Source organism: Balaenoptera musculus, chromosome 3 (assembly GCF_009873245.2).
Source record: "Balaenoptera musculus isolate JJ_BM4_2016_0621 chromosome 3, mBalMus1.pri.v3, whole genome shotgun sequence".
Lineage (NCBI taxonomy): Eukaryota > Metazoa > Chordata > Mammalia > Artiodactyla > Balaenopteridae > Balaenoptera > Balaenoptera musculus.
The window spans coordinates 165,112,376-165,139,421 of record NC_045787.1 but is presented as its reverse complement, the minus strand read 5'-3'; the positions used below and the strand labels follow the sequence as shown (position 1 = coordinate 165,139,421).

At 48.4% G+C, this 27,046-nt stretch overlaps 2 protein-coding genes across 6 annotated transcripts in view; one reads left to right on the top strand and one right to left on the bottom strand.

Annotated features, from left to right (window-relative positions):
• Positions 1–6,910, top strand: part of CERS4 (ceramide synthase 4) — a 32,878-nt gene extending 25,968 nt beyond the window's left edge. For all 4 annotated transcript variants that reach the window (XM_036847761.1, XM_036847762.1, XM_036847765.1 and 1 more), the window contains 9 exons: positions 1,855–1,972; positions 2,324–2,442; positions 2,539–2,596; positions 2,999–3,049; positions 3,411–3,503; positions 3,724–3,852; positions 4,153–4,259; positions 6,027–6,183; positions 6,456–6,910. In XM_036847761.1, coding sequence (XP_036703656.1) covers positions 1,855–1,972; positions 2,324–2,442; positions 2,539–2,596; positions 2,999–3,049; positions 3,411–3,503; positions 3,724–3,852; positions 4,153–4,259; positions 6,027–6,183; positions 6,456–6,632 — 1,009 coding nt within the window. In that variant the 3' untranslated portion in view covers positions 6,633–6,910. The remainder of the gene's footprint in view (positions 1–1,854; positions 1,973–2,323; positions 2,443–2,538; positions 2,597–2,998; positions 3,050–3,410; positions 3,504–3,723; positions 3,853–4,152; positions 4,260–6,026; positions 6,184–6,455) is intronic.
• CD320 (CD320 molecule) overlaps positions 1–27,046 on the bottom strand; it is a 35,679-nt gene that overhangs the window by 1,542 nt on the left and 7,091 nt on the right. Inside the window, exon 5 of one of the 2 annotated variants that reach the window (XM_036847768.1) lies at positions 16,945–17,232. The exons of the other annotated variant lie outside the window; for it this stretch is intronic. Within the exon in view, the coding sequence (XP_036703663.1) occupies positions 17,216–17,232 (17 nt within the window). The 3' untranslated portion in view covers positions 16,945–17,215. Of the gene's footprint in view, positions 1–16,944; positions 17,233–27,046 lie in introns of those variants that run through there. 2 annotated transcript variants of the gene reach the window in all.

The window sequence follows — 27,046 nt, the reverse complement described above, 5'->3', positions numbered from 1 at the left end:
CCTTACCACCTTTTTCTCCTGCTCCCCTTTCTAGCCAAAGGAAGGGGCGTAGGCACTCCAGCCCCCCCTTTGGGGACCCCCTCCTCTCACCCCAGACTCCTGCAGCCTGGCACCCGGCCCCCGAGTATATGCCGCCTGCCCAGGTTCCCAGCGCCCTCCTGGTTGCCAGACCCCGTGGATTTTTAGTCATTTCTCATGTGACCCAAACGCTGCCCCAAACTGGAGTTCTTCCTCCTTCTCTGGCTGTCCATCTCCTGGGTCCCTTCCCTCTGACCTAGGTGGTCCCACCCTTTTCTACCTGACTAATGCTGTGGCCACAGCTCCCAGACCTGCCTTGCCCCCATGGCCTACGCCCACCGGGCCTGCCCCCCCTTCCCCTGGCTTCCCCCTCCATGCCTGAGGGCCCCTCCCCCTCCCCTTCCTCCACATCTCACATGTCATTTCAGGTCCCCCACCTTCTTTGCGACCCCCTGGCCTTTGCACTCACTCCCCTGCAGTTCCTTCAAGGCTGGGTTCCAGGGAAGCCTGCCCTGTCCCTCTCCCCACAAAGCCCTTAACCCCCTCTGGTCCTCACTTCGGGTCCTTCCCTCTGTCCCAGTCTTTGACCACAGGGACATGCAAGCGTTCTACACTTTGCTTTACCTCTCCCACTCACGAGGAGCTTCCTAGGGTCTGGGCTCCCAGGACACAGGCTGGACATGGGGAACCCAGGGCATGTCCACTGACACTGTATTTACCAGACACTCTTTGGGTTCTTCCTCTGTGCCACCCATTGCTCTAAGCAGTTTGTGTGTCTTAACTCAGCCCTCACCCAGTGAGGTGGTACTGTTATTATCCCCATTTTACAGAAGAGGAAATGGAGGCACAGAGAGGTCAAATGACCTGCCTGAGGTCACACAGCAGGTAGGTCAGCGAGGATCGAGGCTTTGCCTGAGGGATTCTGGGAGGCCCAATTCAGCCAGGCCTTGAAGGCTGGGTCTATTTTCCCACCTATTTAGCCAGTGGCTCCAGCTGAGGTGGCAGTGTTAACTCCTCCCAAAGGCATCCCTTGCCTTTCTAAAGGGCAGTGGGGTTGGAAGTAGCTTTTCTGGGGTCAAACAAAGGCAGAGGTTTTCCCTGTTAAGGGAAAATGAATCCTGGGTTTGCCATTCACTTGCTGTGTCACCTTGAGCATGTTTCTGGCCTCTCTGAGCCTCAGTTTGTCCATCAGGACAATGGGGACAATAATAGCATTAAGTGAGCCAGCACACGAGGTGGACTTGGACACATGCTTGGCAGATCCTAAGTGTTCAGTAAATGGCAGTCATGTCCCATCCCCACCCCCGCCTGCCCCCCAACACGATTAAGTCTGGAATAATTTCTTTGCTGGGCTGCTCTGAGCCTCAGTTTCCCCCAGTGAAAGGTGATATTAGGATGGTGGACATGCAATTCGGTCCCGACCCCTGGTCTTGGGGGCCCCCTTGTGGGCAATGTGGTAATTGACTCACCAGGGTCCCGGCTCCTCCAAGTGTGCACAAGGGAGAGGGGGATGCTGGGAGGAGGGAGGCCTGAGAAGGAGCCGACCTGCTTCTGCCCATGCAGGGGCCCCCAGCCTGGTAGCGGGGGCAGATCAGGACCCAGGCCATCATGAGACAGGCATCGAGGGGACTCTCATCCCTGGTTTGGGATGGAGTGAAGGTGCCTGGGTACCACCAAAGTTGTTGTTCATCCCCATCCTGAAGACCAATCCAGCTTCCTCTCTTAGGTTGGGCACAATGCAACAGGCAGGCTACCGCCTCCAGGGTCCTAAAATGCAGCCCAGTGAGCCCCCGTTTCCCCACCTGGACTGACAAGCTGTGTCTCCCCTACACCCAGATTCATCGGTCTGCCCCTGAGCCGGTGGCTGGGTGTGCGGAACCAGACCAGGAGGCCGGTGAAGCCCAATGCCACGCTGGAGAAACACTTCCTTATGGAAGGGCAGAGACCCACAGAGGTGAGATCCCCGACCCCCTCCTCCCTCCCCATTGGCCTGCTTGGGTCCCCTGGGGGAGGTTCTAGAGGGGGTGCAAGAAAACCTCTGTGGGAGGCTGTCCCCACCCCCAGCCCCTTGAATCCCAGTTCCCATCAGCCTGTCTGTGAGCAGGGCTGGGTTTTTATAAGGCCTCTTTTTGGGGGGACCCCCACCCTGTGAAACCCCCTACTCCCCCATCTCCGAAGGTAGAGCACCCCACAGACGAGGTCTGGGGCCATAAGGGAGGGGGGGAGCAGAGCTGGGTCCCGCCTGTCCTGGGATAGGGGCAGGAGGCCACCTCTGTGACCCTGGCCCCCATCACTCCCTCCCCAGCCCCAGATGAGCCTCCTGGCGACCCAGTGTGGGCTCACACTGCGACAGACCCAACACTGGTTCCGGAGACGCCGGAACCAGGACCGGCCCTGCCTGACCAAGAAGTTCTGTGAGGCCAGGTAAGCCCAGGGTGGGGCCGGGAAGGGGGAGTCTGGGGGTGCGGCGGGGGTCTGGTCCTTTGGCAGCTGCCTCAGGGGCTTCCTCCCCGCCTGCAGCTGGAGGTTCGCCTTCTATCTGTGCTCCTTCATCGGTGGAATCTCGGTTCTTTACCACGTGAGTGTACCTGACAGCTCACCTGCCCTATCCCTCAAGCACCTACTATGCGCTGGGCCTGGATTGGATTTGGGGGTGGTGGTGTGTGGGGTTCGGGCAGAGGGGGAAACATGTGCCAAGGCACAGAGAGGGAGGGTGGAGGGAATGAGGCCAGGTCGTGGTGAATGTTCACTCGATGGGTGCCTATTGAGAGGACTTACTGTGTGTCAGGGCTGGGGATTCTGAATCAGCCCCTGGTCTACTGTGAGAGCAGAGTTGTAACCAGGCAGGAAACAGCCGGCCTGAGTGACAGCAGCACGTCAAGGGCCAGGGAGGCCTGAGGAGGCCCCAGGCCTGGGGTTGGGGGGTTGGGGGGGCTGGGTTCTAACCTTTGGACAACTTCAGACTCCCGTGTCCCTGCAGGAATCGTGGCTGTGGACGCCGGTAATGTGCTGGGACAGTTACCCACAGCAGGTGAGTGGGAGGGGTGGTGTTTGGAGGCTAGTGGGAGGATCAGGACAGTCAGAGTTCCTGTGGCCACAGGCAAGAGCGCCAAAGCTGGACATCACACCGTCATTCCCCCACCCCGAATCCCATTCTACTTTTTGGCTCCCTTGTGGAACGGAGAGGGGCCAGGAGTCAGGACACGCTGGGAGCAGGAGCTGCCACAAAACCACTGCCCTTGATTACCTCTAAGGATGGGGAGCTCATGCCTTCCTCACTCATTGGGATTTATGTGTCATGGGTTTGAGCAAATGGGGAGGGCCCTACCCCACGCCCCACGTCCCGTGGGAATCTCCACTCCCCACAGCTAATCTTGCACTCCCTGCCACAGCCCCTGAAGCCGGCCCTGTACCACTGGTATCTCCTGGAGCTGAGTTTCTACGTCTCTCTGCTGATCACGCTGCCCTTCGACACCAAGCGCAAGGTGAGGCCAGGCCAAGAGTCTGGCCTGGGGCGGTCGTGACCCAGTTCCAGGAGGAGAGGGGTGGCCTCACCCCACACCCCGAGACCCTTGGTGTCTCAGGCAGGAGGCGTAGGGTCCACATGCCAAGCAACCCCCTGGGAGGGCCTGCTCCCAGCCCTGCGGGGTGGCGCCCCTCCGGCCCCCCAGCCTCATCCCGGCTATGACCCTCCATCTCCCGCAGGACTTCAAGGAGCAGGTGGCACATCACTTTGTGACCATCACCCTGATCGTCTTCTCCTACAGCACGAATCTGCTGCGCATCGGCTCTCTGGTGCTGCTATTGCACGACTCCTCCGACTACCTGCTGGAGGTGCGCCTGCCGCAGCCCGACCCCTCCCAGCCCCTCGCCCTCCCACGTGCCCCGGGTGTTGAGGCCCACCCCCTGTCAGTCTTCCTGGGAGGTGAGGCCCCACCCCCGTCATCCGCAGACCACGAACTTTCTACCTTTCTAGGCAGTTCCTAGAGATAAGACCCTCCCCAACTCCCCTGGCCCAGCCCCGTGGCACCTTTTCCCTGGGAGGAGGCCCCGCCCTTTCTCGGCCCCGCCCTTCCCACGTGCTTCCGCCGCTGCCCCACCCCCAGGTCCATTTCTCTCTGCTCTCCCCTCCAGGCCTGTAAGTTGTTCAACTACACGCACTGGCGGCGCGTGTGTGACGCTCTCTTCATCATCTTCTCATTGGTCTTCTTCTACACTCGCCTCGTGCTCTTCCCCACCCAGTGAGTCAGCCCTCCTGCCGTGGGTTGGGGAGGTGGGGGGCGGCGGTGCGCCAGAGATCTAAGCCCGCCTCACCCTCCGTTCCTCGGTTCCCCGATCCAGATAGCTGGGGTTGTTGGCTGGGAGGTTTCCAGGAGGAGGCAAGGAAGGGTGTTCCTGCCACAGGGCGCAGCATATGCAAAGGCCGGAAGGGTGTTCCCGCCACAGGGCGCAGCATATGCAAAGGCCCGGAGGTAGGAGAAACAGAAAACTGGGCTTAGTCATCGTCCCCTGCCATGTGCCTGGAACATGGGTTGGGAGACAGCGTCGGGCCCCACTCGCTAAAGTCTTTGCCCGGCAATTTGATGAGCCTGTCGCAACAGGCAGAGGGAACGGCGTGAAGGTCCCTGCTCACCTGGAGCTGGCACTGGCAGATGGAGAAATACAATAAGGCAAACAAATAGACTATAGAATATGTGAGGCACTGATCGTGCTAAAGAGAAAAAAAGTTGGGAGGGTCGCAGAACTGTGTGGATAGCTGGAAATAGGGTGGTCGGAGAAGGCCTCACTGACAGTGTTCATATAGAGAGACTGGAGGGAGGTGAGGGAGAAAACTACTGATCACAGGGGAAGAGCACATGCAAAGGCCCTGAGGCAGGACCATGTCCAGCATGTTGGAGGAACAGAGAGGAGGCCCGTGTGGCAGGACCAGAGTGAGCAAGAGGGAGAGAGGGAGGAGGGGAGGGCAGAGAGCTGACGGGACAGAGTATGCAAGGTCTTATAGGCCTTGGGGAGAAGTTGGGCTTTTATCCCAAGCCAGCTGGGAGCCCTGGAGGGTTCTGAGCAGAGGATGGGTGGGACCTGACTCGAGTACTCACAGGCTCCCTCTGGTGGCTGCCGGGGGAATAGCTGGTAAGAGGTTGGAGCTGGAGCTGGGGGACCAGGGCGGAGGCGACAGCACTGGTCCGGGTGGGCAATGTTGGGGCTCAACCAATGCAGATGAGAGAAGTGGGTGGGCTCGGGGGATGAGTCGAGGGTCATGAGATGGGAACGGGCTCAGAGTTGCTGCTTGTGGATCAGGAGCTTAGCTCTGGCTGTGCTGGGTTTGAGGGGCCTGCAACACGCCCCTCAGGCACCACCACCGAAAAGTGGAGGAAGCAGTCGACACCAGCCTGGGGCTCTGGGAGAGACGTCAATGTCCAGTGTTTGCAGTCACGAGACTGGACAGGGTCACCGAAGACCAGGTGTGGACAGAGAGGCCCAGTCCTGGGGCCCCTGACGTTTGCAGGTCGGGGGAGCCTGCAGAGGAGAGGGAGAAGCCATGAAGCGGGGACACGGGAGTGTGGGTCCCTGAAGGCACGTGAGGAAAGAACATCAGGAGGAGGGAGGGCCTGCTGGGTGCCTGCTGTCTGATCAAGGCAGGTCACTGATGACCCTACAGCTGATCTGGGTGAAGGTGGTAGTGCGAGGGAAGGGGGAGGGATCTGAGAAGGTGTGAAAGGACCACCCAGGAGAGCTGCTGGGACACTAAGCACCCCCTTGGGGTTCACAGTCACGACCGGCCAGTCGTCCAGCTTGTTCATTGTTTGAATTTAACATAACCAGGTGAGGGGGTGTGGGTACTTAAATGCCTAGCTGAAGGGCACAGGTATCATTCTTTGGGAGTGGGTAATGGGGAGCCATAGAAGGTTCTGGAGCAGGGAAGGTCACAGAAGTAAGAGATTCCTAGGACTGGGGGCAACAGCAGCCGGTGAACCCCTGCCTCTCTCCCTCCTGCCCACCCTCCGTAGGATCCTCTATACCACATACTACGAGTCCATTGCCAACTCGGGCCCCTTCTTCGGCTACTACTTCTTCAACGTGCTTCTGATGACGCTACAGCTGCTGCACGTGTTCTGGTCTTGCCTCATCCTTCGCATGATCTACAGCTTCTTAAAGAAAGGCCAGGTAGGCGGTCCAGTGGTTAAGGCTCCGCCTTGTCAATGCAGGGGGTGTGGGTTCGATCCCTGGTCGGGGAACTAAGATCCCACATGCCGTGCACGTGGCCAAAAACTTTTTATAAATAAAATAAATATTAAATAAATAAATACATATAAAATAATTTTTAAAAAAGAAAGACCAGGTAGGGCCGGGCAAGGGTTGGCTAGCTTGTGCCTCCCTGGAGCCCCCAGCCCCGCCCCACGCCTCCTCCCTCCTCCTCCCTCCTCCCTGTTCCCCAGATGGAGAAGGATGTTCGCAGCGACGTGGAAGAGTCAGACTCCAGTGATGGGGAGGCAGCCCAGGAGTACCCGCAGCTGAAGAACAGGGCAGCTCACCGGCCCGGAGCAGCCCCCACTGATGGCCCTCGGAGCCGGGCAGCCAGGCGGATGGCCAACGGGCACACACCAGCCACGTAGCCGGCCGAGGACTGACCACAAGGGGCCGTCCCAGCGCCCGGCAGCTCGGATTCGTGGGGCGGCTGGACTGGGGACCCTTGGGCCGATTCTGTGGAGACAGGGAGGGCCCCACCCCAGGGGCTGATGATCTGTCTCCAGCCCCTCCCTTCTGCCCACCCTCCCTCCTTCCCTCAGGCACATGGACGGAGCTGCGGCCGGGGGAGAGGGGTGCAGGCAGCCTGGCAACTGTGAAGAGCCCCAGGCTGAAAGGGGGTCCAATAAAACTTGACCGGAGCCAACTTCTCTGCCTGAGAGCTTGTGTCCCTGTCATAGCTCCTCATCTATCCCCAGAGGCAACCAGGACTTACATACCTCACCAATGGGTCACTCACTGCCACCCCAAGACACGTGCCCACCCCCAGGGGACCCAGACAGCGAGCAGCGCATGGGGACCCCCTTGGGTGAGTCCCCGACTCCCAGCCAGAGCCTCAGCCAAGCTACCTCCTTCCACCCCAAGGCAGCCCTTGGTCAGCTACTCACAGACCTTGCGTACAGATGAGCAGGTGCTGGGCTCAGACAGGTGGAGTCCTTTGCCCGAAGTCACACAGGTCCAAGCAGAAGGGCGAAGGGGAGACTCACACCTGTTCCTGCAGCCCCTGCTCAAGCCTGGCAGATCCCCGTCCTCAAGGTCCCCAGGACCTCCCTGGAGACAGTGAAATAGGACTTTGTGGGAGGGCAGCTTCCTGCAGGCTTCCCAAGGGTTCACCCGGGTGAGTTCGCTGTCTCCTCAGGAGCTCTGCAGGAGGGTGCCCCCCACACACCCCCCCCAGAGATCACTGCCACAGGGTCCCGTGCAGGGCCAGAATGTGCTGCCTTCAGGGGAACACCAGAGACAGGAGTCAGAGAAGAGAGAGAAAGGGTGGGGGGACGGATCTCACCTTCTGTGCTTCTCAACAAAGAGAAGAGGATGGGAGTGGGGAGAGATGGCAGAGAGGAGAAAGGTCCCTGCTGTGTCTCCACTGAGAAACAAGGATGGAGAGAGAGGGAGGTGTTACATATGATCCAGCAATCCCCCTCCTGGGCATATATCTGGACAAAACTCTAATTCGAAAAGATACATGCACCCCTATGTTCATAGCAGCACTATTCACAACAGCCAAGACGTGGAAACAACCTAAATGTCCATCAACAGATGAATGGATAAAGATGTGGTACATATATACAATGGAATACTACTCAGCCATAAAAAAGAAGGAAAAATGCCATTTGCAGCCACGTGGATGGACCTAGAGGTTATCATACGAAGTGAAGTAACTAAGAAAAAGACAAATATCATACAATATCACTTACATGTGGAATCTAAAAACAAGGATAGAAATGAACTTATCTACAAAACAGTAAGAGACCACAGACATAGAAAAACAAACCTATCGTTACCAAAGGTGGGGGGAGGGCTAAATTAGGAGTTTGGGATTGGCAGATGCAAGCTATTATATATAGAATGGGTAAACAACAAGGTCCGACTGTATAGCACAGGGAACTATATTCAATATCCTGTGATACACCATAATGGAAAAGAATATGAAAAAGAATGTATATGTATGTATAACTGAATCACTTTGCTGTGCAACAGAAATTAACACGACATTGTAAATCAACTCTACTTCAATAAAATAAAAATGTTTTAAAAAGAGGCAGGTGTTAGAATCACTGGAAAGAGGAACTGGAAAGATGAGAGAGGAGGGAACAATGAGAAGAGCTGAGACGTCATGGGAAGTAGGTAACAAACAGGAAAAGAGAAGGGACAGTGGGGGAGGTGGAAGAAAAGGCGGCATTGGAGAGACACCGGAGATGAGAAGGGAGAGAGCAGACTAGGAGCTTGGAGGATGTGATGTCAGAAGATGGTGAGACCTGGAGGGAAGAAAGGGAGAGGAGAGAAGAGAGAGAAACGGGAAAAGAGAAGAGGAAAAGAATACCGAGGTGTGAAGGGGTTCTCAGACAGAAATGTGAAAGAGGAAATGTGAAGAGAGGGAGAAGTAGATCCTAGGAGGAGGAGCGACGGATGAAAAGATGAGCAGGTGGTCCACAGGAGAGAGATGCAAATGGCTTGGAAGCAGATAAAAAGATGCTCAGCCTCGCTCCATCTGAGCGAAGCGCGAATTAAACCTACAATGAAATGCCAATTCTCCCTGGCTATCCCCGGCAAAAATACAGAGTGACAGCATCCTCTGTCGGTGAGATTTGCAGGGAAAACGGCTCTGTCCTGGAACACGCCCCTCCCCCCACCACCCCCCCTTTCCTCTTTATCCCTAAAAATACGTCTAGATCTTCCTAGTACACCTACAACTCAGTAGACGGACAACCGACCTAAAAATAAAATAGGAGCAAAAACCACAATGGACGCTTACAGAAGAGAAGATACTTATGGCCAATAAATGTATGAAGACATACTCAAATCTCAGTGATAATCAGGAAAATGCAAAGCAAGACGGTGAGATACCATTTTAAAACCATTCAACTGGCAAAAATAAACTGGCCAGGGAATTCCCTGGAGGTCCACTGGTTAGGACTCCACGCTTCCACTGCAGGGGGCACGGGTTTGATCACTGGTCGAGGAACCCCGCATGCCACATGGCGTGGCCAAAAAATAATAATAATAATTTTTAAAAAATAATAAATTGGCCAAAGCAAGTATTGGAGAAGATGGGAATCAATAACCTCACATATATTACTGGGGAGGGGGGGGTGTAAATTGGTACAATCATTTTGGAAAACCACTCACCATCATGTCAAATTGTTGACCGTTCTATGAAGTTCAAAAGCAACTCAAACAAGATGATGTATTGTTTAGGCATACACATCCATCTAGAAGAATTATTTCTTTAATAAATAGAAAACATAAACACAAAATTCAGAACTTATCAAAGTTACCTTTGATTTGGGGAGGGGGATGGCACTCAGGTAAATATAAATTACTGTCACTGTTCTAACTTTTGAGGTTGTGAGGTATAGTGGCAGATACTCATTTTATTGTTAATAAATAAAACTTAAAAGGGATATGCAAAAATACATGCAGCAGAATGGGAGACACTATTTGCAAACCATATATCTGAAAAGGGTCTAGCACTCAGAATATATAAACACAACTCAACAACAACAAAAAATTTTAAAGATGGGCGAAGGACTTCAATTGACATTCCTCCAAAGAAGACATACAAACAGCCAATAAGCACATGAAAAGGTGTCTTAAGGAAATCTAAATCAAAACCACAAGATACCACTTCACACCCATAACTATAAATATAGCAAAAAATAAAATAATCACTGTTGGTGAGGTTGTGGAAAAATTAGAACAATTCTTGTATGTTGTTGGTTGGAATGTAAAATGGTTAATTACTGTGGAACATCGTTTCGTAGTTCGTCTGAAAGTTAAACAGATTTATCATCTGACCTAGCAATTCTACTCCTAGGTATATACCCAAAGGCTTGAAAACAGGGACCCAAACAAATACTTGTATATGAATGTTCATAGCAGCACTATTCACAATAGCCCACAGATCAAAACAACCCAAATGTCCATCGATAGGTGAATGGATAAACAAAATGTGATATATCCCAAAACGGAGTATTATTCAACCATAAAAGGAAATTCTGATACACGCTACAACGTGGATGAACCTCAGGAACATTATGCTGAGTGAAAGCACACAGACAAAAGGTCACACATTTTATGACTGCTTTTATATGAAATGTCCAGAATACCTAAACCTATAAAATAGTACAAAAAGAATTTGAAAAGGAATAGATATATGTATTGAATATATGTATAACTGAATCACTTTGTTGTACCCCCTGAAACTAACACAACACTGTAAATCAAATATACTCCAATATAAGTAAAAAATTTTTTAAAGAAATAAAAATAGAGGGGCTTCCCTGCTGGCACAGTGGTTAAGAATCCGCCTGCCAATGCAGGGGACACGGGTTTGAGCCCTGGTCCAGGAAGATCCCACATGCCACGGAGCAACTCAGCCCGTGCGCCACAACTACTGAGCCTGTGCTCTAGAGCCTGCAAGCCACAACTACTGAGCCCACGTGCCAAAACTACTGAAGCCCACCTGCCTAGAGCCCGTGCTCTGCAACAAGAGAAGCCACCTCAATGAGAAGCCCGCACACCGCAGTGGAGAGTAGCCCCTGCTCACCACAACTAGAGAAAGCCCACGTGCAGCAATGAAGACCCAACGCAGCCATAAATAAATAAATAAATAAATAAATAAATAAATAAATTTAAAAAAAACATATCTAACAAAACAAAACAAAACAAACACACAAACAAAAACTACAGCTAGCATCATACTTGCTGATGAGAAACTCAAAGTTTTCCCACTAAGATGAGGAACAAGGCAAGCATGTCCCCTCTGCCTTTCAACATCATACTGGAAGTTTCAGGTAATGCAATAAGACAAGAAAAGGAAATAGAAGGGATACAGATTAAGAAGAAAGAAATTAAGCTGTCTTTGCTCATAGATGATATGATCATCTATGTAGAAAATTGAAAAGAATCAACAACAACAAAAAAACCCTCCTGGAACTGATAAGCCATTATAGCAACATTGCAGGATACCAGGTTAATATTCAAAAGTCAATCACTGTCCTATGTACCAGCAATTCAAAAGTGGAATTTGAAATTAAAAACATAATGTGGGGGCTTCCCTAGTGGCGCAGTGGTTGAGAATCTGCCTGCCAATGCAGGGGACACGGGTCCGAGCCCTGGTACGGGAAGATCCCACATGCCGCGGAGCAACTAGGCCCGCGAGCCACAACTACTGAGCCTGCGCGTCTGGAGCCTGTGCTCCGCAACAAGAGAGGCTGCGATAGTGAGAGGTCCACGCACCTGGATGAAGAGTGGCCCCCGCTTGCCGCAACTAGAGAGAGCCCTTGCACAGAAACGAGGACCCAACGCAGCCATAAATAAATAAATAAATAAATAAATAAATAAATAAATAAATAAATAAATAAATTTAAAAGAAGAACAGTTATAAAAATGAATCAATTACAGGATTAAAAAGTAGAGGAAAAATAAGAATTTTATCTTCCAGGATGGAAGATAGCTAAGGAGTATCTCTCTCAAAGCAGAGTAAAGAGAGAACTTCTCTCTCAAAGCAGCATAAAGAAGAAATTCTCTTCTTCTTCTTTAAACCACATGGAATATAGATCCCTACAGACCAACATCTGTCTAAAAGTAGTAAAAAGAATTAAGAAACTGAAATAGAAAGGATTATTTGAAAGAAAGGAAGGAAGGAAGGCCGGAACATTCCCAAAACTGAAGAAATTCATGAGCCCCCAGATTGAAAGAGTCCACTGTGAGCCAAACGAAGTGAATTCCTTAAAAATTCCACACTGAAACTTACTGAAATGAAGTTCCAAGCCATTAAGGATAAAGAATAAAACCCCAAATCCACCAGAGGAAAAAGACAGCTTTTCTACAGGAGATGAGCAGTTGGAGAGCACAATTTCTAATCAGTACAACAGATGCCTGACAATAGAAGCAAATCCTCAGAGCCCACAGGATAAATATCTCAGAACTGAAAATTCCATACCCAGCTAAACTACCACGTTAGAATAAGGGTGCAATAATGACATTCTCAGACAAACAAGATCTCTCATGTTCTCCCCTTAAAAAGTCTTCATACTCCTTAAGCCGTCTCCACTGTCCAGTACCCAGGCATCAGCTCCCAGAGCTCTGGGTTGGACACATAGGCTCTGTGCAACTTTATCTGTTTTTGTTTAATTGTTTTTACCTTTTATTTTGAAATAATTTCAGACACAGAAAAGTTGTGATGATAATATAAAAAAAGTCCCGGTGGGGAGGGGTGGGTGGGATGAACTGGGAGATTGGGATTGACATATACACACTAATATGTATAAAATAGATAACTAATGAGAACCTGCTGTATAGCACAGGGAACTCTACTTCACTTCGCTATACAGTAGAAACTAACACAACATTGTAAAACAACTATACCCCAATTAAAAAAAGAAAAAGTCCCACATACTCTTCATTCAAATTTCTCTAAGGTTAACATCTCACCACATCTCCATCATCCCCATCATCTCCACTATCTCCATCTCCATCATCTCCATCTCTATCATCTCCATCTCTATCATCTCCATCTCCATCATCATCATCTCCATCTCCTCCATCATCTCCTCCTCTTCCTCCTCCTCCTGCTCTCCTGCTCCTCCCGTCCCATTCATGTATATATACAGATACACACACACTTTTTTCTGAGAGAGTAACTTATAGACATGATGCTCCTTTACCCCTAAACAGTGTGTGTTTCCTGAAAAAAAGGACATTTCCTTACGTAACTACAGTAGAGTTAACCAAAGAAGGAAAGTTAGCACTGTTACAATACTATTATCCAATCTGCAGACCATCAGATTTTTCCATTGTCCCACTCATATGCTGTATAGGATGCAACCCAGGGTCACACGGTGCATTTAGTTATAATTTGTCTCATCAATTGTCTCTTCAGTTTCATTTAATCTGGAACAATTCCTCAGGCTCTATGTCTTGTGTGACTTTGCATCCTGATCAACAGAAGTCAACCCTCTTCGGATACACGCTCTTGTCACATCCTAGGTGAATACGCAATGTCCCACACAGGGGACTCAATCTGGCCACCTGTGTCCCAGGAGAGGTTCTGGCTCATCAGTGGAGGCCAGGGCTGTGTGGAGCCTGCTGGGTGGAGCTGAGGTCTCTGAGAGCCTCCAATGGAACCTCAAAGCCCTCAGACCACTAAGAGGAACCCAGGTACATCCAAGGGGAAACTGAAGCACGGAAGTAGTGTTGCAGCTACAGGAACAGAGGGGAAGGACCAGCCTGGACTCCCCTAGGACAAGCTGGTGAACAGGGATCCAGGGCTTCTCACAGATCCAGACAGTCCTGTGTTCCCTCACAAGGAATATTTCCTCTAGTGCTGCCCCCTGCCTCCAGCCAGTTCTCCTTCCTGTGCCGGTGGGCTCCCCCTTTCTCTAAGACATGCAGACACCGTCACCACCTTCAGCCTCGCCCACCTCGACCAAGGCAGTGAGCACCTCTGCTTCCTGAAACATGATGGTGAAATTCCAGCCACCCTCCCAGAGAGAAACAAGGTTAGGGCATCTGGTCTTTTCTCTGCTCACCCACCTCTGATACAGCACTCCTGGATCTTGCCTGACCTGAAGGTGTCCTGTCCATCTAGTGCCAGGTGCTCTTAGACCACTAGTCCCTCAGTCTGACATAGGAATTTTGGTAATTTCCATTCACTGAGGCCCACGCTGGTTACATCCTGCAAGTGCTCATGTTTGTTCCCCAGCGTGTGTCTTCATATGTTTTTCTCCACATTCTAGTGACTTAGGCATGCTGTCCTGTGTGTCCTCATGTGTCCTGTGGGCTCATGCATATTATCACGTGTGTGTTTGTGTGCTTTCTCTATAGAGGATATGTTTTATTCTATATAGAAAGTTTGTGCGCATCTTTATTGGGGGCCTATATGGAGGGCCCACGAGCCTTCTCCAAGGTGCTGAAAGTTCACCATTCTAGACCCATATCCACTCAATCTCCCAACTGAGGCAAGGTTACTCCTCCAGGAAGCCTTCTCAGATTGCCCCCACCTCCTCTTCAACTATGGGATGCAACATCCATTGCCTATGTCTTCAAGCCCTCAGCCCTTCCCCACCAGCTGGCCCTGCAAAACCTGGCCTCACCTGTGCAGACCCTAGATTCACAATCCAGGACTGAGAGACCATCAGCCTGGCCAGGACCTACTGAGCAGACAACAGGCACCCAGCCAGGCAGTCCCACAGAGGGAGGCTGCGCTCAGCAAGAGAGGTGACCTGGCACCAGATCAGGAAGTTCACAATAGAATTTTTTTTTTTTTTTTTGGCCAGTTCGTGCGGCATGCGAGATCTTAGTTCTCCAACCAGGGATCGAACCAGTAGCCCCTGCATTGGTAGCGCAGGGTCTTAACACTGGACTGCCAGGGAAGTCCTAGGAAGTGCACAGTAGAGAAAACCCAATGACACAAGAAAATAAGGAAGTAACACAGATTAAAAAAATCAACAAAACAGAGGGTAAAGGAACAAAAATGGCAAGAATAAAACCAAACTCTGGCTCCTTGGGAACATTAATAAGATAAAACCCTGAAGAGAATGAGCAAGGAGGAAGTGAGGAATGAGTTTTAAAAATATATATGGGAAGGTTAAGAATAACTATACGTCAAAAAGACAAGAGATAACAAGTGTTGGTGAGGATGTAGAGAAAAGGGAACCGTAGTTGGTGGGAATGTAAATTGGTGCAGCTACTATGGAAAACAGTACAGAGGTTCCCCCCAAAATTAAAAATATGACTACCATATAGTCCATCAATTCCACTTCTGGGTTTTTATCTGAAGGAAACAAAATCACTATCTTGAAAAGATATATGCACCTCTCATGTTCATAGCAGCATTATTTACGATAGCCAAGATATGGAAACAATCTAAATGTCCACTGACAGACGAATGGATAAAGAAGACGTGGTATAGGGGACTTCCCTGGTGGCGCAGTGGTTAAGACTCTGCACTCCCAATGCAGAGGGCCCGGGTTAGATCCCTGGTCAGAGAACTAGATCTCACATGTATGCCGCAACTAAGAGTTGGCATGCCACAACTAAGGAGCCCATGTGCCACAACTAAGGAGCCCGCAAGCCACAACTAAGGATCCTGCCTGCTGCAACTAAGACCCAGAGCAACCAAATAAATTAATTAATTTAAAAAAAGAAGAAGATGTGGTATATATACAAGGGAATATTACTCAGCCATAAAAAGGAAATCCTGCCATTTACAACAACATGGATGGACCTTAAGGGCATTATGCTAAGTGAGGTAAGTCAGACAGAGAAAGACAAATACTGTATGATCTCACTTACATGTGGAATCTAAAAAAAAACAAACTCATAGATAGAAAGAACAGATTGGTGGGTGCCAGAGGCAGGGCAGGGCATGGGGCAGGCAAAATGGGTGAAGGCGATTTTAAAAAACTATATGAACTATAGGCTGATAAATTTGAAAATCAAGATGAAATGAATTCATTTGTGGGGAAATATAAAATGCAAAAATTGTACCAAGAAGAACCAGAAAACTTGACTAGACCCATAAATGTTAATGAGCTGGAAATAATGGGGGAAAAACTCCCTCTCCCTAACACACAAAACCTAGAGGATTTTACAATCAAGTTTTATCGCCATTACAAGTAGCGGATAATTCCCATCTTATTCAGATTGATACCAAGAATTAAAAAAAAAAAGGTCGGGGGGTAGGGCAGAATACCCAATTTCTCTTAAGAGGATGATATAGGCTACAAACCAAAACCAGATAGGGCTACAACATGGATGAACCTCGAAAACATTATGCTAAGTGAAAGAAGCCAGACATAAAAGGTTACACATTGTATGATTCTGTTTATATGAAATATCCAGAATAGGTAAATCTACAGAGACAGAAAGCAGATTGGTGGTTACCAGACAGAGGGGGAGGAGAAGGAATGGGAGCATATGTCTGAGTACCGGGTTTCCTTTTGGGACAATGGAAATGTTTTGGAACTGGACAGAGGTGGTGGTTGTGAGTACACAACATTGTGAGTGCACTAAATGCCCCTGAATTGTTCGCTTTCAAAAGGTTAATTTTGTTGATGTGAATTTCACCTAAGTGAAAACAAAAACAGATAAGAATATGGAACAAGGTAGGAAAATTCTGACCAATTTTCAGTGATGACCATAGAAGCAAAAATCCTAGATAAAATACTGCTACCCACAAGACATGGAGGCAACCTAAATGTCCATCAACAGATGAATGGATAAGGAACATGTGGTACATATATGCAATGGAATATTACTCAGCCATAAAAAAGAATGAAATAATGCCATTTGCAGCAACATGGATGGACGTAGGGATTATCACACTAAGTGAGGTAAGTCAGACAAAGACAAATATCATACGATTTCACGTATGTGTGGAATCTAAAAAAATGATACAGGACTTCTCTGGTGGTCCAATGGTTAAGACCCCATGCTTCCACTGCAGGGGACACAGGTTTGATCCCTGGTCATGGGAAGCTCCACATGCCAACCAAAAATAAAAAGATACCAATAAATTTATTTATAAAACAGAAATAGACTCACAGACATAGAAAACAAACTTATGGCTAAGAAGGGGAAATATATATATACATATGAATCACTTTGCTGTACAGCAAGTGTGAAGCTAACACAACTGTAAATCAATTTACATGTGAAACTAACACATTGTAAATCAATGTTATACTTCAATAAAAATTAAAAAAAAAATACTCCTACTCAAATCTCGCAGTGTTGGGAGAAAATTACATCATGACCAAGGACAATTTGGCCAGAAGAGCATAGATGCATCAGCCTCAGAAAACCAGGGTAACTGATCTCTGTCAGCAGATGGACTTGCTTCTGACATAGGCGCTTGTTTTTGCCGCAGCGTCATATGTGTGTTCTAGGAACGCAGACCTGAGAGCGCTAGGGCTCATGCAGGCACAGGGCTGGGACAACCCGCTCAACCTCCTTGCAATCCTGGAAGCAGAGCATTAACAAAAGCAGAAAGGAGCTTAAGAAAAACACTTGCAGGGTTTAAAAGTTACATTTTTAACTGTTACATTTCTAATAAGCATCAAGAAATATAGAAATTGGCCTTTTTAAAAAATTCAGAAATTCTGACACGTGCTACAACATGGATGAACCCTGAGGACATTATGCTGAATGAAAGAAGCCAGTCACAAAAGGACAAATATTGTATGACTCCATTTATGTGAGGTCCCCAGAGTAGTCAAATCCATAGAGACAGAACATAGAATGAGGGGTGCCAGGGGCTGGGGGAGGGAGATGGGGAGTTAGAGTTTAATTGGGACAGAGTTTCAGTTTTGCAAGATGAAAGGAGTTCGGAAGATGGTTGATGGTGATGGTTGCACGAGATTAATCTACTTAATACCACTGAACTGTGCACTTAAAAATGGTCAAAATGGTAAATTTTGTGTTATATATATTTTACAATTAAAAACATACAAAGGAGAAGGTTGCTTAATGGAAAAGTGAGGAAGGGTCGAGGCAAAAGCGAATGCATAAAGGCTGGGAAGAAGAGCAAAATAAGCCAAAATAAGCACGTGGTCAAAAGGAAACCCTTGGGACCTCCCCAGTGGCGCAGTGGTCAAGAATCCGCCTGCCAGTGCAGGGCACACGTGTTCGAGCCCTGGTCCAGGAAGATCACACATGCCGCGGAGCAACTAAGCCCGTGCGCCACAACTACTGAGCCTGCGCTCTAGATCCTGGGAGCCACAACTAGTGAGCCCACATACCACAAGTACTGAAGCCCACGTGCCTAGAGCCCATGCTCCGCAACAAGAGAAGCCACCGCAATGAGAAGCCCGCGCACCGCAACGAAGAGTAGCCCCTGCTCGCCGCAACTAGAGAAAGCCCGCGCGCAGCAACAAAGACCCAACTAAAAATAAATAAATAAATACATAAGTTTATTTTTTTTTAAATAGTTAAAAAAAAAAAAAAAGGAAACCCATGGCTGGATCAGCATCACGCGCAGGGAGACAGCGCCACCTACTGGTGGCTTCCTGTGTTCGTCAAGGGGCTGAAAAAACATGCTTAGAATCCACTGCTATTTCCTCCTTATACTGACATCATTCCCCTGTTTACCAACAATTTTGTCAGAACAGACAGTATCACTGAGACAACAGAAACCAGCAGGAGAAAAAAAACTTCCAAAGCCACCACCCCCTTCTGCAGACCTGCATCCAGATTCACGCGCCTGCCCAGCTCTCCTTCCTGCTGCTGTGAGTAAACAATTTGCCCAGATCCCAGGCAAACCTAGGCCACCTCCACCAGCTCCCACCCTACCTGCCTATTTAAGGAGCCACCTCAACGGTCTTCCCTCTGAACTAGATTATACCCACAGACATACAAATATGCTGATTCATTTTCCACCTTTTTGTTTTGTTTTATTATTGAGATGAAATCGACATAACATAAATGTGGTTAAGAATCCACCTTCCAATGCAGGGGATGCAGCTTTGATCCCTGGTCGGGGAACTAAGATCCCACATGCCGTGGGGCAACTCAGCCCGTGTGCTCTCGAGCGCCACAACTAGAGAGCCCGTGTGCTGCAACTACTGAGCCCGCACACTCTGGAGCCCGCACGCCACAACTAGAGAGGAGGCCACACACCGCAAAGAAAGATCCCAGATGCCGCAACAAAGATCCCACATGCTGCAACTAAGACCTGACGCAGCCAAGCAAATAAATAAATAAATACCTTTAAAAAATAAAATAAAACTTCAGTGCATTTAGTACATTCATAAAGCTGTGCAACCACTGCCAATATCTAGTTCCAAAACATATTCATAGTGCAAATAAGCACATGAAAAAAGGCTCCACATATATCATTGGGGAACTGCAAATTAAAACAACCAGGAGAAAACAGTACACACCTATGAGAATGGCCAAAACCGAGAAAACTGATGACACCAATTGCTGGCGAGGGTGTGGAGCAACAGGAACTCTCGTTCATTGCTGGTGGGAATGCAAAACAGTCCAGCCACTCTGGAAGGCAGTTTGGCGGCTTCTTACAAAACTAAACATACTCTCACCATATGATCCAGCAATAGCACTCCTTGGTCCTTACCCAAAGGGGTTGAAAACTTATGTCCACATGAAAACCTGCATATGGATGTTTATAGCAGCCTTATTCATAATTGCCAAAACTTGGAAGCAACCAAGATGTCCTTCAGCAGGTGAATGGACAAACTGTGGTACAATCAAACGATGGAATGTTATTCACTGCTAAAAAGAAAAGAGCTATCAAGCCATGAAAAGACATGGAGGAATCTTAAATGCACATGACTAAGTGAAAGAAGCCAGCCAATCTGGGACTTCCCTCGTGGTACAGTGGTTAAGATTCCGTGGTCCCAATGAAGGGGGCCCAGGTTCAATCCCTGCTCAGTGAACTAGATCCCGCATGCTGCACCTAAGAGTCCTCATGCCGCAACTAAGAAGTCTGTAGCCAAAACAAACAAACAAACATAAATAAATAAATAAAATAAAAAATAAATATTAAAAAAAAAAGAAAAGAAAGAAGCCAATCTGCAAAGACTCCATACTGCATGAGTCCATCGCTATGACATTCTGGAAAAAGCAAACATATGGAGAGGGTAACAAGATCAGTGGTTTCCAGGGATCAGAGGGGAGGGAGGGATGAAGAGGCAGAGCATAGAGGATTTTTAGGGCAGTGAAAATGCTCTGTATGATACTATAATGGTAGATACATGTCATTATACATTTGTCCAAACCCATAGAATGTACAACACCAAAAGTGGACTTGAAGGTAAACTATGGACTTCGGGTGATGATGACATCATTGTAGGTTCATTAATTTTAACGAAGGTACCACTCTGGTGGGGGATGTTATATTTATAATGAGGGAGGCTATGCATGTATGGGGGAAGGGAATATAGGGGAAGTCTTTGTACCTTCCTCTTCATTTTTCTGTGAACCTAAAACTGATCCAAAATATAAAGTTTTTTCTTTTTAGTTTTTTTCATCACCACTTACTCATTAAGCTGTTGCTTCCCATTTGCCTGCTCCCCCAGCCCCTGGCAACCATTGATCTACTTTCTGTCTCTATGGATTTATCTATTCTGGACATTTCACACACTAAAGGGACCCATACGCTCTGACTTTTTGTGTCTGGCTTCTTTCACTTGGCATATGTATTCAAGGCTCAACTACGTTGTAGTGTGTGTCAGAAATTCCTTCGTTCTTATGACTGGATAATATTCCATTATCTGGTTGGACCACATTTTGTGTATCCATTCATCCATGGATGGACACGTGGGCTGGTCCTATGTTTTGGGTAGTGTGAATAACACTGCTATGAACATGCATGTACAAGTATTTGTCTGAATACCTGCTTTCAGTTCTTTCGGGTACACTCCTAGGAGTGGAATTCTGGGCCATATGGTAATTCCGTGTTTAACTTTTGAGGAAGTGCCAAACTCTTTTCCACAGCGGCTGCATCATTTTACATTCCCACCAGCAATGTACGAGGGTTCCAATTTCGCTGCACCCTCACCATCATTTATTTTGTTTTCTCTCTCTCTCTCTCTCTCTCTCTCTCTCTAATTATAGCCATTCTCATGGGCATCTTCCACTTTAAAGGGAAAAAAGACTCTCTGAGCACCCTCCCCCTCTGGCCTCTGCCCTAAGTCTCTGCCTCCGCCCAACCCAACCCCTCCCCAAGCAAAACTGTAGAAAAAGTCATCCATACACCCTTTCTCCTTCCCATTTTATCTTCAACCGGTGGAACTGTTTTTGCTGTCGTCACCAATGACCTCCACGTTATTAAGCCCCACGGTCTCCCTCTACGTCCGGTTTTACCTAACGCATCGCAGCCTGTGACGGGATGGCGGACTTTTGCTTGATTCACTCTCTTCTGAACTCTCCTGGTTTCTCTTGCCGCCTCTATGGTCGCTCCTTCTTTCCTGATTCTTCCTCACCCCCCAGAAACCTCTAGATATCAGCGACACTCCCCCCTCCTTTCCAAACCACGGCCACCCACTGGGACAACTCCGAAATTCATCTCTCCAACCCAGACAGTAGGGCCAGGCGCCTTCCCGATCTCTCCACGTGGGGGCCTCGCAGGTCCAAACTTAGCTCCCAGGGGTCCCTCCCCCCCACCCTCGCCCGGCCCCCACCGTCCTCCCCATCACGGTTGGCTCCATCCTTCCGCAGCTCAGCCCGGATACCTGGGAGGCGCGCTTGCTTCCTCTTTCTCACGCCCTCATCGGATGCGCCACCCAATCCTGCAGCTCCGTCGGCTTTTCCTTCGAAACAGATACAGAATCCGACCACTTCTCACCACCTGCACGGCCCTACCCCGCGCCAGCCCCATCATGCCCTCCCTGGACCAGTGTGGTTGCCTCCTCCCTGTGGTCACCTCCAGGCTCCCATCTCTGTGCCCTCCCACCGTATACTGTCCCCCCCCCACACTATAATCAGAAACACAGTCCCCACTTTTGGGGGCTCTTTTTTATTTATTACTATATCCTGAGCGCCTAGAACAGTGCCTAATACCTAGCACTATTCCACAATTTTTTTTTTTCCACGTGCGCTGCTTTTGGGATCTTAGTTCCCCCACCAAGGATGGAACCTGGGCCCTCTGCAGCGGAAAGGCAGAGTTCTAACCACTGGACCGCCAGAGAATTCCCCAACAAATTTTTTTTTTTTTTAACATCTTTGGTGGAGTATAATTGCTTTACAATGGTGTGTTAGTTTCTGCTGTATAACAAAGTGAATCAGCTATACATATACATATATCCCCATATCCCCTCCCTCTTGCGTCTCCCTCCCACCCTCCTTATCCCACCCCTCTAGGTGGTCGCAAAGCACCGAGCTGATCTCCCTGTGCCATGCAGCTGCTTCCCACTAGGTATCTATTTTACAAACAAATGTCTTTTTAAACGTGAGATATAATACATGTTTTAGTTGGTTAGGGTTGCCCTACCAAAATAATACAGAATGGGGGGGGGGGCGGGTGGGAGGGGGCTTAAACAACAGAAACTTTTTTCCTCACAGTTCTGCAGCCTGGAAGTCCAAGATCAAGGTGTCCGCAGGGCTGGTTTCTTTTGAGGCCTCTCTCCTTGGCTTGCCCTGAGTCCTCATACAGTCTGGACTCTGGGCCTGCATCCTTGGTGTCAGAGTGAGCAAATTTCCTCTGCTTATAAGGACACCAGTCAGATTGGATCAGGGCCCACCCAAATGGCTTCGTTTTAATTTAATCACCTCTCTAAAGGCCCTGTCTCTTATTATAGTCACTTTTTGAGGTATTGATGGTTAGGGCTTTGACATATAAATCTGGAGGGGACAAAATTCAGCACCCATAAAAATGTACACACATATCATAAAATTCACCCACTTAAAATGTACAATTCAATGCTTTTTAGTATATTCACAGATAATGTGAAGCCATCACCAGAGTCAATCTGAGACCATTTTCATGACCACAAAAAGAAACCCCATATCCTTTTAGCTATCACCCCCTTTCCCCCCCTATCCCCCAGCCCTATGCAACCACTAATCTCCTTTATGTCTCTATGAACTTACCTATTCTGGATATTTCATATAAATGGAATCATACACTATGTAACATTTTGCTCCTAGCTTCTTTGACTTAGCATAATGTTTTCAAGATTCGTCCACGTTGTAGCGTGTGTCAGAACTTTATTCCTTTTATGGATGAATTACAGCTCATATTATGGTCCTACCACATTTTGTTTATTCATCATCTGCTGATGGACATATGGGTTGGTTCCACCTTTTGACTGTTAGGATTGGACCACTACGAACATCTATGTACAACAAGTGTCTCCTGAATAAATGAAGAACCTTTCATAATCTAACCCAAAGAATTACATAAAAGTAGAAACTTCAGACTGTGACAAGACAGTAGAAGTATCAGAAAGATCCTTTTTTTCCCTAGTTTTTTTTTTGAGGGAGAATGAATCAGTAATAATACAAATTAACATAAGTGTTGTTTCAGAACAAATTGGACCTACACAGTGTTGTTACTAAACCAATTTGGTAAAAATCAAAAACAAAAAGCATAGTCTAACTTAAGCCAGAAGCTTTCAAGATTGAACTCGGGCCCAGCAGTGAAAGTCTGGAATCCTAACCACTAGGCCACCAGGGAACTCCCAAGAGGGATCTTCTTAAACAACAAGGACCTACTGTAGAGCACAGGGAACTGTATTCAATATCTTGTACTAACCTATAATGGAAAAGAATCTGGGGACTTCCCCGCTGGTGCAGTGGTTAAGAATCCGTCTGTCAATGCAGGGGACACAGGTTCGATCCCTGGTCCGGGAAGATCCCACATGCCGCAGAGCAAATAAGCCCATGTGCCACAGCTACTGAGCCTGTGCTCTAGACCCCAAGAGCCACAACTACCGGGCCCACGTGCCACAACTATTGAAGTCCGTGCAGCTAGAGCCCATGCTCCTCAGGTCACTGCAATGAGAAGCCTGCGCACTGCAACGAAGAGTAGCCCCCGCTTGCTGCAACTAGGCAACGAAGACCCAACGCAGCCCAAAATAAATAAATTTATTTTTAAAAAGAATCTGAAGAAATATATATATATTACTAAATCACTTTGCTGTACACCTGAAACATTGTAAATCAACCATACTTCAATTTTAAAAAATTAAAAAAGAGGGATCGTCTTATTGCCAAAACACCCTTTAAAATCTAAATCAATTATAAATCAACTGTTCTTCAATTAAAAAAAAAACTAAATCAGAGAATGGTCACCTCTGCTCAAAACCTCCCAAAGGCTCCCCATCTCACTACATACCCGCTGTGCCTCCCACCCCCCACCCCGCATTCTCTGCCGTCAAATCTTATGACCACCACCACCCTCACTCCCTGCAGACCTCCCGTTTCTGGAACCTATTGCTGTCTCAGGTTGCACAGGTTGTTCCCACTTCCGAGAATGTTCTTCACCTATACACCTGCACAACTCACCCATCCTCTTACTTCCTTCAGGTCTCTACTCAAGGGTCTCCGTATTCGAGAGGCCTCTCTTGAGCATCTAACATAAAAATAGTGACCCTTCTTTCCCCCAACCTGGCATGTCCATCCCTCCTACTCTGGCATTTAGTCCCCAGAACAGAACCGTCTGACATCACGATGTACTGGTTTGTTGGTTGATCCTCTGTCCTCTCCCCCCAACCTCCACATCATGGGGGGCGGGGCTTTGTTCTGTTCAAGGCCAAGTCTCCGGGAACCTATAACAATGCCTGGCACCCGGTAGGTCTCAATGAATGTTTGTCCTCCTGCAAAAATTAACCTTCAAATGCGATGCGATCCCAAAGTCCCAACTAGTTTTTTTACCAGGTGCCAACAAGCTCAGGAAAAGATTCATGTCCTACTAGCTACAGGTGATGTACTACATTATGAAAGTGCTAAATGCTGCTGGATTGTTCACTTTAAAATGATTACATTTCGGGAAATTCCCTGGCGGTCTAGTGGTTAGGACTCTGCCCTTCCACTGCAGGGGGCACGGGTTCAATCACTGGTTGGGGAACTAAGATCCCACAGGCCGCCCAGTGCGGCCAAGAAAATAAATAAATAAAATGATTACGTTTCCGGGACGAAGTGAGAGAGTGGCATGGCCATATAAACACTACCAGATAGCTAGTGGGAAGCAGCCGCATAGCACAGGGAGATCAGCTCCGTGCTTTGTGACCACCTAGAGGGGTGGGATAGGGAGGGTGGGAGGGAGACGCAAGAGGGAGGAGATATGGGGATATATGTATATGTATAGCTGACTCACTTTGTTATAAAGCAGGAACTAACAAACACACCATTGTAAAGCAATTATACTCCAATAAAGATGTTTAAAAAAAAAGATTACATTTCTGTTACGTGAATTTCACTCCAATAATAATAATAAAGTACAGTGTAATACCATCGCACACCTGTGAGAATGGCTAAAATCAAAAAGACTGCCCACATCAGGTCATGCCAAGGCTGCGAGGAGAAGAAAATATATACATTGCTAGGGGGGGAAGGAAAGTAAGGGTACATCCACTTCGGAAAACATGTTGGCGATTTCTTTAGAATTTAAATATACACCTACCATATGATGCAACCACTCCACTCCTGGGTATTTTACCCAAAAGAACTAAAAGCAGATGAACGCGCCTACACATAAATGTTCTCAGCAGTTTTATTTGCAATCATAAAAAACTGGAAACCGCCTAGATATCCATCAACAGAGGAAGTAGGTAAATGGATGTAGAACAGCTGTAAAGTGGAGTACAGCTCCGCCATAAAAGCGAGCTCACTTTTCATACATGCAATGGTATGTCTAGATCGTAAAATAATTGTGTCAGGTAAAAACTGCCAGACCAAAAAAAAAAAAGGTACATACTCTATGATTCTAGAAATGAAGCTAATCTATAGTGTCAGAGCCAGTTGGTGGTTGCCTGGGTAATGTGGTGGTAGGGGTGGGAGCGGTAATAAAAAGGGGCACAAGGAGACTTCTGGGGGAAGAACCTGGCAAACATGATGCTCAGTGAAAGAAGCCAGACACCAAAGGCCACCTATGGTATGATTCCATTTATACAAAATGTCCAGAAGTCCAGAGAGACAGAATGTGGATCCGTGGTTTTTGTGGTTGCCGGGATGGGGGTGGGGGAGAGGAGTGACCGCTAATGGGGAAGGGGTTTCCTTTCAGGGGGATAAAAATGTCTTGCAACTAGATAGAGATGAGGGTTACACAATACTGCAAGTGTACTAAATGCATTGTAGGCTTTAAAACAGTTCATGGTTAATTTCATGTTACGTGAGTTTTCCAATTAAAAAAAGAAAAGAGAAATGGTGAGAGCTGGATAAAGATACACACCACACACATGCTGGATCCGCCCCCCCCCCCCATCTTCACCACTGCAGCCCACACACATCCCCGCCACTCCATCCCCTCCCTTCTCAGGCCCATCAGAATTTCCCCAGGTACTGGGACCCGTGCCCACTTGACCATGTCCCCCTCCTTGTGGGCTCCCCAAACATCCCTCCCTTTTCAACCTGGACACTCCCTGGTGTTTCCTGGAAGCCAGTCACTGGGCTTGCTGCCTATAGGATGGGATGGGCAGCTGGCAGCACAGGGTGACCTTGCTTGAGGAAACAAAGGCAGCTGAAACCCCGGCCTGCTCATGCATGATGGGCGTTTGCACCTGTAGCTGCCCCAGTGTACAGATGACAAAGCTGGCCCTGAGACAGCAAAGCCACCTGCCCACAGTCAGTCAGCTGGCTCCAGTGGACAGGAGTCGCTCACGCCAGCCTGCCCATTCCCAGCTCGTGCCCTCTGCCCCCGTGGTGGCCCCAATGAACCAGGCCTCCCTGGTGTTTGTGCCCTTGTGTGGCCCCCACCTGTGCCCCCGACACACATCTGGGCTGACCTGAGACCCTGCTGAACCAGCAGAAAGCAGCAGAAGCGATGCTGGCCCAGTTCCGGACCTGAGCATTAGAAGGTCTGGGGGTTTTGGCTCTGCGCTTTGGGGAAACCCGAGTCACCAGGAAAGGAAAGCGGCTGTCCTGCTTGGGTGCCCACATGGAAGGGCCATCCAGAGAGGCCACGTAGAGAGGGAAAGGCGTCCCATCCACCCATGCGCCAGACATGACATTGGCACCGTCCAGTGACATGGTAACATCCAGTCCAGCCCCCAGATGCCAGCAGCCACCATTCATGGGGAAACAAAGAGCCACCAGCCGGGCCAGTCAACCTGGAACCACAAAAGAGAATATGCCGGTGGTTGTTTGGAGCCTGTCA